This window comes from Scyliorhinus torazame, chromosome 6 (genome assembly GCF_047496885.1).
Source record: "Scyliorhinus torazame isolate Kashiwa2021f chromosome 6, sScyTor2.1, whole genome shotgun sequence".
In the NCBI taxonomy this organism is placed as follows: domain Eukaryota; kingdom Metazoa; phylum Chordata; class Chondrichthyes; order Carcharhiniformes; family Scyliorhinidae; genus Scyliorhinus; species Scyliorhinus torazame.
In genome coordinates this window covers 286559024-286574655 of record NC_092712.1, presented here as the reverse complement: position 1 = coordinate 286574655, position 15632 = coordinate 286559024, and the positions used below count along the sequence as shown (strand labels likewise).

Genomic DNA, 15632 nt, shown 5'->3' with positions numbered 1-15632 from the left:
TAATTATGCTTTCCCTTTGTGGTTTGGATTCTGAAATGCAGACCATGTTTTCCAAATGATACTTTTAAACAAAGCTTCCACTCCAATTTTAACAGTTAATTCAATCCAGGTCTTCACACAAACCCCTTTCCTTGACTTGACTGCTGTACAAGCTATTCACAATTGCTTTAACTCTCAATTCCCGGACTGTATTAAAATGACATCAAATGTTTCATCTACATCTGAAGTCTGCTGTCCCACTTTACATCTAATTTCTGCAGTTGTCTCTTTAACTCAGAACACTTTGTTTAATTTTTCTTGAATTCTTCTGAACAACTGTTTTGTTAACTTCTGGGGCGAAATTCGTCGGCGGAAAGTCCGCCGATCGGCGCAAAATACGGCGCAAATCCGACTTACGTCACGTCGGAAAAATGGGTTGATAGTCTCCGGCCCGAAATGGGCTAGCAGCGACGTAATGGGATCCGCGCTTGCGCAGTGGTTCACGCCGTGAAGCGTCATACGCGCTGCACGGCGTGACGGCTCATAAGGCCGCGCTGCTCCCCCCCCACCCGACCGCAACACCCGACTGGATGGCTGGCCGTCGCTCAGCCCCGAGGTTCGAGTCACGCGATGTGGAGGCGCTCCTGGACGCGGTGGAGCAGAGGAGGGACGCCCTGTATCCCGGGCACGGCCGCAGAGTTGGCCCCACGCCACAGCCGGCGTCTGTGGAGGGAAGTGGCAGAGGCCGTCACCGCTGTGGCCCTGACACCACGGACAGGCACCCAGTGCCACAAGAAGGTGAACGACCTCGTCAGAGCAGGCAGGGTGAGCCTCCCCCATATCCCCCCTCCCCATATCCCCCCCTCCCCCATATCCCCCTCCCCCATATCCCCCCTCCCCCATATCCCCCCTCCCCCATATCCCCCCCCTCCCCCATATCCCCCCTCCCCCATATCCCCCCTCCCCCATATCCCCCCTCCCCCATATCCCCCCTCCCCCATATCCCCCCCTCCCCCATATCCCCCCTCCCCCATATCCCCCCTCTCCCATATCCCCCATATCCCCCCTCCCCCATATCCCCCCTCCCCATATCCCCTCTCCCCCATATCCCACCTCCCCATGTCCCCCCTCCCCCATATCCCCCCCTCCCCATATCCCCCTCCCCCCATATCCCCCCTCCCCCATATCCCCCCATATCCCCCCTCCCCCATATCCCCCCTCCCCCATATCCCCCATATCCCCCCTCCCCCATACCCCCATATCCCCCCCTCCCCCATATCCCCCCTCCCCCATATCCCCCCCTCCCCCATATCCCCCATATCCCCCCTCCCCCATATCCCCCCTCCCCCATATCCCCCCTCCCCCATATCCCCCATATCCCCCCTCCCCATATCCCCCCTCCCCCATATCCCCCCCCTCCCCCATATCCCCCCTCCCCCATATCCCCAAGTGAATATAGCCCTAACCTTAACCTCTGCAATGCACGCGCAACCGATGGCGTGCATTCATATACCTGCCTAACAGTGTTGCCTTTTACCCCTGCCACCCCCCCCCCCCCCCACCCACAGGAGAAGCGCGCACACAACAATAGGGAGCATGTGAGGACTGGAGGAGGCCCCGCTGATGAGAGGCCACTGACCGTACACGAGGAAAGGGCCCTGGAACTGGCTGGTGGACCTGAGGACCGGGAGGTTGCTGATGCAGAGGTCGGGGGCGTAGTAGCAAGTGAGCCACCGACAGCCCGTCCCCATATCCCCCCTCCCCTATATCCCCCTCCCCGTATCACCTGATCACTGCCTGATGTCTAACCATGCATGCTTCATTGTGTATCGCAGGACCAAACGTCCAGGCACCCATCCCCGCAGATGTAGACCGCCCGCAGGATGCCCCTCGGAGACCACGGGATACGGAGAGACCCGGACCCTCCAGCATGCGACGCCCGCAGGATGCCCCTCGGAGACCACGGGAGACGGAGAGACCCGGACCCTCCAGCATGCGACGCCCGCAGGATGCCCCTCGGAGACCACGGGAGACGGAGAGACCCGGACCCTCCAGCATGCGACGCCCGCAGGATGCCCCTCGGAGACCACGGGAGACGGAGAGACCCGGACCCTCCAGCATGCGACGCCCGCAGGATGCCCCTCGGAGACCACGGGAGACGGAGAGACCTGGACCCTCCAGCATGCGACGCCCGCAGGATGCCCCTCGGAGACCACGGGAGACGGAGAGACCCGGACCCTCCAGCATGCGACGCCCGCAGGATGCCCCTCGGAGACCACGGGAGACGGAGAGACCCGGACCCTCCAGCATGCGACGCCCGCAGGATGCCCCTCGGAGACCACAGGAGACGGAGAGACCTGGAGCAACAGGGAGACGACACCCCCGTCACGTGCGGGAGCGACCACCCAGCGATGAGGGGGGCAGCCACAGGCCCCCGTCACATCCGAGCCAGGACACCACTACCCAGGACACCACTACCCAGGACACCACTACCCAGGACACCACTACCCAGGACACCCCTACCCGGGACAGCACTACCCAGGACACCCCTACCCGGGACAGCACTACCCAGGAAGACGAAATACCGGACAGTGAGTCAGAGTGGATGGGTGGAGACGAACCCCCACCCCAAAGTGCCATGGACTCAGAGTGGGACGAAGAGCACGACACAACGCCACTGCTGTCACCAACACCCTCCACCATCGCAGAAACACTCACCACGGTTGGGCACTTTAGTGATGAGGCGTCTGGTACACTCACTGGTGCGCACAACACAGCCGTCCCGGTACAGCAGGTGGAGGTAGGAGCAGCAGAGGAGCCGGGCGGTCGGAGGGCAGCCCAGCCTAAGCGAACATCTGCCGCCCAGATGGATCCCGGGTTCCTGCAGTTACCACACCCACACATAGATCCGATGCAACCACCGACCCGGAGACGAGTGAAGAGGGTGACGGGCGGCTTGCGGCGGCTGCGGTCGCAGGTGGAGGAGTCCACCCGCGTCCAGGAGCTGGGAGTGGTGCCGGTCATGCGTGCCACCCAGGCTGACACCGCACGAGTGGCGTCCGCGGTGGAGGCAATGGGTGCGACGGTGTCAGACATGGGGAACGGTTTGCGAGGCCTGGGGCCTTCCGTGCAGGCGGCGTCTGTGGCCCAGGAAATGGCTGCCCTCTCACAGGAGGCCATGAGCCAGTGCCAGCGCCAGATGGCAGAGGCGCTCAACGCCATAGCCCAGTCTCTGCAGGCCATGGCCCAGTCTCAGCAGGCCATGGCCCAGTCTCAGCAGGCCATGGCCCAGTCTCAGCAGGCCATGGCCCAGTCTCAGCAGGCCATCGCTGAGGGCATCGGCGCCAGTGGCCATGTGCGAGCCGGCGTCGCACTGTCACAGACAGGGTTTGCCAACCCCCTGGGCTCCATGGCTGCAAACCTGCAGACCCCTGTCGATACCAGCACGGGCCTCCAGGACTGGCAGCGCCAGATGTCGGGGGGGGCGTCGGATGGCCAGTCCGTTCGCATCCCCCACCCATGTAGAGGCCTGGGGGCCATCGGGCACCCCGAGGGAGGAGGAGGTGGTGTGGTCCGTCCCGGCTCCCTCTGTAGGGGAGGTCCCGGTACACCGCGACACCTCGGACTCCCCCCCTTCCGTCCCAGGTGCATCGGGTGGGCAACGGGCAGGACAGGCTGGCAGCTCGCCATCCCAGTCGCCCGGGCCGCAGCCTGGCCCATCTAGGCCAGGACGCCCCAGGAAACGGCCGCCAAAGGGATCCAGTGTCAGAGGGCAGGAATCACAGGAGTCTACCTCCAGTTCTGCTGTACCATCTGGGGAACCACGTCGACGTAGTCAAAGGGCCCGTAAGGCCAAACAATTAGACACTGAGTAAGTTGGCACGGGTGCAGGGCACAGATGAGTTTTAGGGGCTAGGGTACGTGCATGAACTCCTTTCGTTATTAAAGTCAATGTTACACCTACCGAAGCTGCCTTTGTGCTCTGTCCAAAGTGTGCGGGGGTGTCATGTACATTGAGCGCAAGTGTGTGTGTGAGGGGTGGTCTTACCTCAGCCCCAGGTGAGTCTGCCCCCTTCCCCCTGGGCCGCCATCAACATCCCCCGGGCAGAGGACGGGACCGTGCGCTGCAGTGTCACAGCCGCATGCAGGGATGGTCCGGGTGGATGGTGGTACTGTGGCCATGGGTCAGACATAGTCCAACGATGTAGAGCCAGGAGCTCATCGCAGGGCGGGTTGTCATCATCCTCCATGGCCTGCGATAGACACGCGTCCACCCGCAACTGTGTGAGCCCGGCCCGTTGTGCCGCAGGTGGATCGGCAATGGGGGGGGGGGGGTGGTGTGCATGCGGGTGGGGTGGGTGGGGTTGGGGAGGGGGGTGAGGGTGCTGGGTGGGTGGATGGGTGGGGGGGGTGGATGGTCGGCTGTTGCCATGGTGTGCGGTCTGTGGCCATACTACCCGATTCCCACGCCCATCTAGTCAGTGAAGCGGGCGTCTATCAGTCTGTCCCGTGCCCGCTGGGCCAGCCGGTAACGGTGGACAGCCACCCGCCTGTGTCTACCCCGTCTGCCCTGACCATTGCCCCCATCCCCCTCATCTGGGGAGGACTGCGCCTCTTCCTGCTGCTCCTCCACTCCGCCCTCCTCTGCCTGCGGCACATCGCCCCTCTGCTGGGCTATGTTGTGCAGGACGCAGCACACCACAATGATGCGGCCGACCCTATCTGACCGATACTGGAGGGCGCCCCCAGAGAGGTCCAGGCACCTGAAACGCATCTTCAGCACGCCAAAGCACCTCTCGATCACTCCCCTTGTCGCTACATGGGCATCATTGTAGCGGTTCTCCACCTCATTGCGTGGCCTCCGTATAGGTGTCATCAGCCACGATCGCAATGGGTAGCCCCTGTCGCCCAGCAACCAGCCCCTCAGCCGGGGATGGCGTCCCTCGTACATGCCGGGGATGGATGACCGCGACAACACGAATGAGTCGTGTACACTGCCTGGGTGACGGGCGCAGACGTGCAGGATCATCATGCGGTGGTCGCAGACCACCTGTACATTCATCGAATAGGTCCCCTTCCTATTAGTGAACACGGCCCTGTTATCTGCAGGTGGCCGCACGGCGACGTGCATCCCATCAATCGCGTCCTGGACCATGGGGAACCCGGCCACGGCAGAGAAGCCCACGGCCCGGGCATCTTGGCTGGCCCGGTCCACGGGGAAGCGGATGTAGCGGTGCGCCATGGCATATAGGGCATCTGTCACTGCCCGGATGCACCGGTGCACCGATGTCTGCGATATGCCGGACAGGTCCCCACTCGGTGCCTGGAATGACCCCGTTGCATAAAAGTTCAGGGCCACCGTAACCTTGACGGACACGGGGAGAGGGTGTCCCCCGTCAGTGCCACGCGGTGACAGGTGTGCCAGCAGGTGGCAGATGTGTGCCACGGTTTCCCGGCTCATCCGGAGTCTCCTCCTGCATTCCCGGTCCGTGAGGTCCTGGTATGACTGCCGGGGCCGGTACACACGGGGCGCCCTCGGGTGCCTCCGTTGCCGTGGGGCCGCGACGTCCTCCTCCCCCTCCTCGTCCTGTCGGTCAGGTGTCCCTCCTGCCTGGGCGGCTGCCGCCTGCCCCTCTGCGGCAGCCTGCGCCGCCTCTCTGGCACGCTCCTCCTCCTCCTCTTCCTCCTCCTCATCCAGGGCAACATAGACATGAGCGGCTGCCACCACGGCGGCCAACATCGCTGGATGATCTGAAAACATGACGGGCTGGTGGGGGGAGGGGAACGACGACATGTCATCATTGCCCATATCCCCTCCTCCCCCCAGCCAGGTGGCATGGACCGCATGGGTCCAACTGTTGGAGGCTGGCACCTGGTCAGGTGGACCAACTCACTTGCCCTCCCATCCCCCTCCTCGGCACGGACCCCCCCCCCAACCTCCACCCCAGCACGGACCCAACCCCCAACCTCCACCCCAGCACGGACCCCCCCCAACCTCCACCCCGGCACGGACCCCCCCAACCTCCACCCCGGCACGGACCCCCCCCAACCCCCAACCTCCACCCCAGCACGGACCCCCCCCCCCAACCCCCAACCTCCACCCCAGCACGGACCCCCCCCCCCCAACCTCCACCCCAGCACGGACCCCCCCCCCCAAACCCCAACCTCCACCCCAGCACGGACCCCCCCCCAAACCTCCACCCCAGCACGGACCCAACCTCCACCCCAGCACGGACCCCCCCCAACCTCCACCCAGCACGGACCCCCCCCCCCCCAACCTCCACCCCGGCACGGACCTCCCCCAACCTCCACCCCAGCACGGACCCCCCCCAACCCCCAACCTCCACCCCGGCACGGACCCCCCCCCCCCCCATCCCCCTCCCCGGCACGGACCCCCCTCCCGGCACTCCCCCGGAGCCCAGCCTACTCTAACCACCCCCCCCCCCACCCCCGCCGCACACACACACACACACAACCCGAGACACACCTCTCCTCACGCAATCAGACTGCGGCCACGCCATTTCCTGCCCAGAGCCAACCCCCCCAGGCCGTCACTCACCTCCACGCTGGTCGGCGTGAGCCTGGAGCACCGGGTCACGCCGATGAAAAGGAGGTTTGATTCACGTCGACGTGAACGGTCATCACGTCAACGGGACTTCGGCCCATCCGGAAGGGAGAATATCGGCAGGCCGAAAATCGGCTGCCTTGCACAGACCCGTGACATTCTCCGCGGCAGCGGCGACATTAACGCCCCGCCGATTTTTCTCCCTTCGGAGACTTCGGCGGGGGCGGGATTCACGGCGGCCAACGGCCATTCTCCGACCCTCTGGGGGGTCGGAGAATGACGCCCCAGGTGTCTTAAGGCGACATGGTGGTACAGTGGTTAGCACTTCTGCCTCACGGCACTGAGGACCTCAATTGGGTCTTGACACCGGATCACTATTCGTGTGGAGTTTGCATATTCTCCCCGTGTCTGCGTGGGTCTCACTACAACAATCAAAAAAGATGTGCAGGGTAGGTGGATTGGCCATGCTAAATTGCCCGTTAATTGGAAAAGAAATTGAGTGCTCTAAATTTATTTTTTAAAAACCTCAAGTGTCTTAAACCTTCTTTCTGCCCAATTCCCTGGTTATCTGGATTGTATCTTCTTCCTTAGGTATCTTGCATCCTTGCAACTCCCTTTTCTTGTCCAGCTTCTCCTGGCAGAGTTGAGGGCTGTACACTCCCAATGTCCTGTCTCCAGCTGCCCACAATTTAGCTAAAACTAAAACTTAAAATTTTTTTTATCCTTACAAAAGTCTCCAATTGCTGAGCAACCCCTGCTAGTTCTATTTATTCTTCCATGCTGTAACCCTCTCTGCGGACAACAGAATCACAGTTAGAATTGCAACCAACTCCCACACATACAAACACCTTAGTCCAGCATGAATCTAGGCCCAGAAACATTAAATTAGACCCACGTAAAGCTATACTTGATTTCTAATATCTACCAATACAAATGTAAAACCTCATTTGTTTCCCAAACACTGTCGTTCAGTCCATCTACAGCAAAATAATCAATCTTCTTTCTGCTCATTACCTGTTAACACAGCAGATATAATTTTAAATTCCCGATTAAGGTTCATAAATATTGTGAACAGCAAGATCCTGTGAAACATCATTGAGGAGCACAACTGCCTACTTTTCCTCAGGCAGACCTTCTCCCACTTATTGTTGCCCTCTAACTTTGAATGGAAAACTAATTTTCAGCCCATCAGAGTGGTATAGAGTCTACTCCACAAGTCTGAGCCTTATTAAAAACGTTGAGGCATGAGAAACTTTGTCAATTCAGAAAATCCTAACAATCTGAAATTGGGAAGGACAGAAGCACAAAGATAAGTTGTAAATTCTCAGCTTCCTCTAACTTCCAGTTTCAATGACATTGATCTAGGAACATGTCATCCACCATCTTTCTCAATTCACGAATGGGATATGTTCAGAGGAACTTTAAAAGGGGGAGCAGAAAAAGTACAACAAGATAGCTTTAAAAAGGGCGTTTCTTTGTGTCGTCACAGATTGCAAATGGATAACGAGGTGAGACAGCGAGAAAAGGAGCATGAACACAAGGAAAAGGATTGGGAACGGGGAACTCCTCAGGAAAGGGAGCCAGAAGTGACAACAGAACAGGACAGAAAGAGAGAAAAACAGCAAGAAATGGAATGGGAGAAAGAAGTTAAACGAAGGAAAGAAATGAAGCAGGAGAAAGAGCTCGAGATTGAATACGGGGTGGAGAAGAATGCAATTCCAATCAATAATACAGGAAAGCGGCGTTTGGAGGGATGGAGGAACTTCTTCTCTGCAATGGAACAGTTCCAGCCCGTTCAAAGTAATGATGAACATGCAAACCCATGGCGTATTATTCCATCTACTCAACCAGGTATTGCCACCAAATTGTCTGACACTGATTTACTTCTGGCTGACTCAAGTGCTACCATCTTCAGGAGAAAACTACTTAGTAAATCTTGTTTTCTATTAAATACAAACAAAACAACGGGTGGGATTTGTACATTCCCTCCTGCCTGCGGGATATTCTGATTCCACCAAAGTCAATGGATCTTTGACTGGCTCACTGCATTTTATAATCCCGTCCGCACGGCAACATGGCGTAAAATTCCACCCAATAAATTAAGCTCCTGTAAAACAAATTCATGAGCACATCAATTGTCTGTGAAAACAATTGTATACGTCTCTACTGCCCTACCTGGTATCCGAACAAAAACCAGGCTTACGAATGCACGATATGAAGCCACTAAACCTTTAAACTCAGAAGGGTATATCTTCGAGCTGAAGGTATAAATCTTAGAAAATAGAATTAGCGCAACTCACAATCTTCACAATGCTGTAAGTGGTATCACGGAAAATTCTGCCAGCTAAGTTAAACATGATAATGAATGTTGGCACAATTTCCCAATTTTCTCACCAGGAAAGCACTAACCACTCTATTTGTCCATCTAAAATAACCATTGAGGTCAAGTACAGTGGAGTCGATTGTTAACTTGCCTGCCAGGCATTGATTGGTTGCCTCTTATAGAAACCACATGATTTTCTTTTGCCTTGAGAGGCATGCATTAATGTAGCAGGTAAAATTGTGTCAACCAAATGAGTTAAACAATTATTTTCCATTACCGGAAGCAGGCATATTTGGGTGTTTTTTCACTCCCTCCACCACTGGCACACAGTGGCAGTATTGTGTAGCATCTACTAGATGCGCTACTGCAACTTGCCAACCTCTTACGATAGCACATTCCAAACCCCATGACCTTGACCAGCTAGAGGAACATGGGCAGTAAGTTCACCATCACCTGCAAGTTCCCCTCACAGTCACACACCATCCTGACTTGGAACCATCTTGCCCATTCCTTCACTGTCGCCGGGTCAAAATCCTAGAACTCCCTTCTTCACAGCGATGTGGGTATGCATACACTACGTAGACTGCAGCGGTTCAAGAAGGTAGCTCACCACCATCTTCTCACGGGTATTTAGGCTTTTGTAATAAATGCTGACCTTTCTGCTAATGCCCACATCCCATAAAAGTATAGATAAATTGTGTTTAACAATCCAATAATCTGTGGCCCAAAGTTTCATCACATTCAGGAGATTCTTTTTGTGCATATTTCTGACAATCAGGACACGGACTTTCTGATCTGTATTTCTTTTTCAGAGAAATCTAAACCGTCCTCTCTGGGAAATGGAAAGGCTCGGACATTGCCTCTGGAACCTATTGCCCTACCTGCTTCCTCCTCTTTACTTGGGGTCCCCGCAAATCTTTCTTCGTATTCCTCATCCTTGGAGGGGAAATGTGCACTGCGTCACAGCCATCAGCAACAGGTGAGGGAGGAACAACCAGGACATGGAGTCGACCTCCATCTGCACCACCTCCATCAGCTCCATAAGGAACAAGGGCATCAGTTTTCAGAGCAGGAACGAGACAGAAGCAGGTGAGTAATATGTCAGCAGATGCTGTTGTTCCAGAAATAAAGAGCTCAGGCTCTTTCTAAGCAAGTAGTATCTGCATTTAATCCAATAAATGTAGCTTTTACTTTGTGCATAAATCCAAAACTAATGTTGTGCAGCACTGCAATTTCCTGATGCATTAGATAAATGCAAATTATTCCGTTTCCCATTCCTGCCCGAAGACCCTCGCGTCCAGTCCTTTATCTCATCCACAGCATGTGTCTTATTGTTTTGATAACCTGAGAAAGAGGAAGTGGGAGGGAAGGAGTCTCTACAATGGGTGGGGAATTTCCAACCTCGCCCCCCGCTGAGATCTTCCAGTCCTGCAGAAAGTCAGACCTTTGGCTTGCCCACTGCATCCCCCGTGGTGAGTGCCGCCAGGCCCCTGGTTTCAGATGGTGGGGCAAGTTTTATCAGATCTTTTTCCAAGTCGGTGGTGCTGGTTTGGAGCTTGGTCTGGTGTAGCACAAGATAAAAATGTGGGTATGCTCTACCCCATTATTATATCTTGTTGGAGGATCTCAAGACTTTAGTCACTGCAAACCTGTCAACTTGCTGAATGATGAAAGCACCATTTGTTTCTTCATCTTTCCTCTCAAACTTTACATGCTGACAAATAAAGAAAGAAGACAAAGTCTGATAAACACTTATTTGCTGTACAAGTAATGTTTGAGACTCAATCCTCTGACTCTGCAGTAAATGAAACTTTGGTCAGTTGCTAGCCAGGATGGTATGGCATAGCTCTATTCTATATTCCTTGATTCCCTTAGTACCTAAAAATCTATCGATCTCTGACTTCAGTATATTAAATGACTGAGTTTTTTGGGCAATGAGTTCTAAAGGGTTGCAACTCTTTAAGTGAAGACATTTCTCATCTCTGCCCTAAGTGGCTGATTCCTTATTCTGGGATTGTAACTTCATGAGACTCTGCAGCGAAAGGAAACTTTCTTCCATATTTACTCAGGTCGCTTAAAATCTTTATATGTTTCAATGACTAAAGGCTTCATCAACTCTAACTGTCTGCATAAGAGTAAGGTTTCCAGGCTTCATCAACTCTTTACAGACTGCTCCTCTCGCACATGTTCCCACAGACCATAGCGTTGAGACTGATCTTGATTCTGCAGAAAATGCTAGTCCCCATTTCCCCCTCCGACAACCACTTGCTTCCGCCCCACAGGCTTCAGACCCAGTTCCTTTCTCTCCCACTGTCCCAATCCCCTATTCCCCAGTTTCCCACATCCTCGCCTCCCACTCTCTCTCTCTTCCTCTACCCCAAACCCCTTTGTCTTCCCTCCTAGAATCATAGATTTGCCAAGCTGAAAATTGTAACCTGCAGTAAATAAGCTACTTAATGAAACTTAATTATCTGGAAAATCAAATCTCATGTTTGTAACTCAACTTGGTTCATTTTTCCCCCGTGAAGCACAGAGTACGTCATAAATTGTAGCAAAACATAGAAACGTGGGGGGTGGAAGTGTGTGGGTCATGGGGGAAGGAATAAAGGTATTAGGCTGCTTATCGAACGTTAAACCAATCATGGCTGCCCACAACAATCCAGAGCCACGTGGTGGAGATCTCGAGATGCTGCATGGGGGTTGGGTGATCAGGGGTGGGCAGAAAGGCAGGTCAGTTCAACTGGACAACTGAACAGGAACCCCAGCATGTACATAGAACATACAGTGCAGAAGGAGGCCATTCGGCCCATCGGGTCTGCACCGACCCACTTAAACCCTCACTTCCACTATCCCCGTAACCCAATAACCCCTCCTAAACCTTTTGGTCACTAAGGGCAATTTATCATGGCCAATCCACCTAACCTGCACGTCTTTGGACTGTGGGAGGAAACCGGAGCACCCGGAGGAAATCCACGCCGACATGGGGAGAACGTGCAGACTCCACACAGACAGTGACCCAGCCGGGAATCAAACCTGGGACCCTGGCGTTATGAAGCCACAGTGCTAGCCACTTGTGCTACCGTGCTGCCCATGTAGTACTGACAGTGTGATGGCATCGGGACAGATGAGCCTGATGAGATCAGAGTGCGCGGGAGATTCCTCGCACATGACTCACAATGGCCCTGCAAATACTTTTTCTCCCTGCACATGCATGATCCTGGGAACATAGACCTAGTGTGGGGTGGCCCTCAGAACAGGTGCGCAGAGGGTTAAGGGCTACAAATCAAAAATAAACCACATCAGACCTCATTAAAAGTGCAAGTGTACACTATTTACACAAGTGCCATAACATTAACAATCATAGTTCACCCGCGTAACCACATGTGAAATCAAAATAATTAATCTTGCATTTCCTACTACTTCTTCGCGTGCTCCCCCCACATCTGGAACAGGGATGGAAGCAAACTGCTGACAAGTTTTCCCTGTTGCCTTGGATGTCCTTGGCGCCATCCTCTGGAGAGCAGAGGCTTGGAGGGCCCCGGCTTATTTTGGATGTTCTGCTGTGAGGCAGCTGCTCGCTCTGCGGTCACAGAGGACAAAGCTGAAGGGGCCAAAGGCAAGGGGGATTCTAATGGTCCAAACACCGTCAGAGAATATTGAGTGGAGATTCCAGGGGTGTCCAACAGCCGTTCCTCCTCACTCTGGATGCTCGAAGCCCCCTGTCAGATCCTTGGGGGGAACGGGCCGGTGGAGGCAGGTTGAGGTGCCCCATCCCCTGTCACGTAGCCACCACAAAAGCAGATCCATGGCTACAGGAATGGCGGACCAGGTTCTCCATGGTCTCCACCATCCTTCCTATGGAGACCTCGGTGCCTACATTTGTCTGCACCACTACATCAGCCAGCAGGCAGATGGACTTTTCCGCCTCACGGGCCACTCTGTTGCGAGCCTCCAACACCTCTGCCTGATGTTACCCTGCCTCTCACAACTTCCTGAGCATACCATGCAGGTCCATGAGCTTCCGGTGAGCTTGTCCCTGTTTCCTCCTGCTACAGATATGTGCCTTTACGGTGACCACCAAAATATAAGACCTGGACTGAACTGCATCTAGTACCCTCGTTACTGAATCTGGGGGCTGGGGCTCTGTGGGATCAGAAAACCACCTCCTCCTTCAACAGTGAAGAAGTTGTTGTCTTTGCGCCATTTAAATATGGCGCCTGGATATGACAGCAGGACACAGATCATCCAGCCCACCCTGCCATGCGATATGTCAGGAAACCCCCGATTGCATAATTAATTAGGCCAGCATCGTGCAATTTGGTGCAAAATTACACTGGCCTCCATGGCAGGAAATGCTCCCAGTTTCCATAGCTGTCCCCACCATGTTACTTGGGCTCAGAATGGAAAATTCCACCCTGTGGGACCCACAGAGACCCCACTCAATAAAGAGACCCCCTAAATAGAGGGACTCCCCTGCAGAGAACCCCTAAATAAAGAGACCCCCACAGAAACCCCAGAAAAGAGACCCCTGTCAGGAAGCCCCCCAGAACAGAGACTCCTGTCAGGAAGCTTGAGAGCAGTCCAGGCAGAGGCAGTAAACAAATTGGTGCTCTAACATTTACCGTGGGCAATACACATGCTGGCTCAGGCAGAGGAAGCAGCACCTGCCAATTCCTGGAAAGGGAAAAACAGTCAGCTGTGTTTAAACCCCCTCAGATCTTTGATCTGCAAGCCATTCATTTATTTATTTCTCTTTGATATTAATTTTATGACACTATGATTGACAGCTTTCATATACACCCTGCAATCTGCATTTCTCCATTCACCTTCCTTCACGGTTCAATAACTCTGAAGTGCCCTAACTGCAATGTTTATAAACATCAGGTTTTGATTGACAGTTCCTGGACCACTTCAAACAGAGTTAAGTGCTGTCAATTTCCAGCTGACTACTTCAAAATCGCTCAAGCCTGAAGGGAGGCGATTGGAAAGTACTTAATTCTGTTTGAAGTGGTCCAGGACCTGTCAATCAAAGCTTGATGTTTATAAACCGCTGGTCCTCCGCCTCACTGGGAACTCTGCTACCAGCGGCATGAGCTGGAGAATTTCGCCCACTGTTTCCAAGTATGTTTTTCATGTAAGCAATACTAATAAAGCTGTTTGTAATGGCATTTGCTTCTTAAAACATACATTTTTCTTACAGAGCAATGCCTGAAGATGAAAACCAGGATCGGCCACTACGTTTAAGAGCTCCTCCTCCTCTCATCTCACCACAGCGTCCTTTGAGGGAGACCTCCCCTCTGTCAAGACCCTTCCTATCTCCTCATGCACTTCAACCGGCCCAAGCACTTAACTACAGCACTAACTACTCTAGAATCAATCATGATGCACTGAAGAACCCAGAAAGACTTCAGAACAATAGTCTGAAGAAATATGCTTTCAACAAAATCACTGGAGAGCACTTTAACAAGGAACTTACTAAATCTTGCACTGAGAAAGATGTGAGTGTGATTAAATCTGGAATTCCAACTTTAAAAGCTGACAACATTCCACATTTGAAGGACCAGATTTCTAGTCATCAATCCACAAAAGATTTTGACAGTGACTTCAAACACCAAACTGCAAATAGTCGCCTTGAAGAGATGCAGAAAGAATGCCTGGATCTGTCTACCACCTCTGGGGCAACTGATCTGAGTTTGAAAAGCAGAACAAACTCTCGAGTGTCCAATGCATCTATGCTTTCTAGAAATCATGCCACAGCCAACAGTGTGTACAATCAGGAGCTTCTGCTCCAGCAACCTATTGTCAGCAAGTTAGATCTGGCAGAAAAGAAACTGAAGGAAGCCAGGAAGAATGGTATGGCATTTATCTGACTGTAAACTTGTCCCAATTTTAAGCACAATCCACCACCTCACTAATTCAGTCTGTGCGAGTTCTACGGGTTTGTTCTTGTAAAAGACTATTAATGTCTTGCATTCCTTCTAATTTGATAGAATAGAGGGCTTGGCCAAGCCATCTTTAATAACATTAATCAGTGTGCCATTTACCAGGGCATGATCATTTTAGTGCAAAATATTTGAAGAACAGAAAGATAGCACAATATTTTTAAAAATGAAGTGCCCTATTACATTCCTCAGACTAGTGCAAACATACTAATCATACAAGGATTGGTACAACAATAATGTCAGTTCTTTATTTCAAGAAAATATTATACATACAATAGGAACTGGGAGGATACGTAGAGTACAACTGATCTGTAGGACTGCTGTTCTTTTCTGTCTACAGAGTACATGGGATTAAACATCACATCCTGTCTCGCGGTGGATAGTGATACACAGCAGTTTTAGATGCGCTCCCTTAAAGGTACATAACAACATCCCCTTTTTTTCTAAATTAAAAGAATCAAACTATTTATGTTCCGTCAAAAGAAAATTATGTTGTGTTTGATTATATTATTAAACCAAACAATGAATTTATCAGCCTCTGAAGTGTACTGATGGTTTAGTGAACTTAGTTTGAGATTGTCTTATGTTGTCACAATTTTGGTTGCCAGTTTAACAACCAAACGTACTTAGGTTGTGTCTTAAACTGTGTTCTACTAGCAGTAGGGTTATTAGATGTTTCTGATTGTGGTATTGGTCTGATTCATCACCTATTCTGCCACATGTACTTGATACGAACTTAGCTCTTGGCATATGCTGATGTTTACACTGGATTCCATGTGACATTGGTTGGGTGTGATACTTGATCTTTTAGTCTAATGTTTAA

General features: G+C 52.9%; 1 protein-coding gene across 2 annotated transcripts in view; it reads left to right on the top strand.

Moving 5' to 3' along the window:
* LOC140425478 (genetic suppressor element 1-like) overlaps positions 1-15632 on the top strand; it is a 386277-nt gene that overhangs the window by 307035 nt on the left and 63610 nt on the right. For both annotated transcript variants that reach the window (XM_072509792.1, XM_072509793.1), the window contains 3 exons: positions 8034-8395; positions 9680-9956; positions 14068-14720. In XM_072509792.1, the coding sequence (XP_072365893.1) occupies positions 8034-8395; positions 9680-9956; positions 14068-14720 (1292 nt within the window). The remainder of the gene's footprint in view (positions 1-8033; positions 8396-9679; positions 9957-14067; positions 14721-15632) is intronic.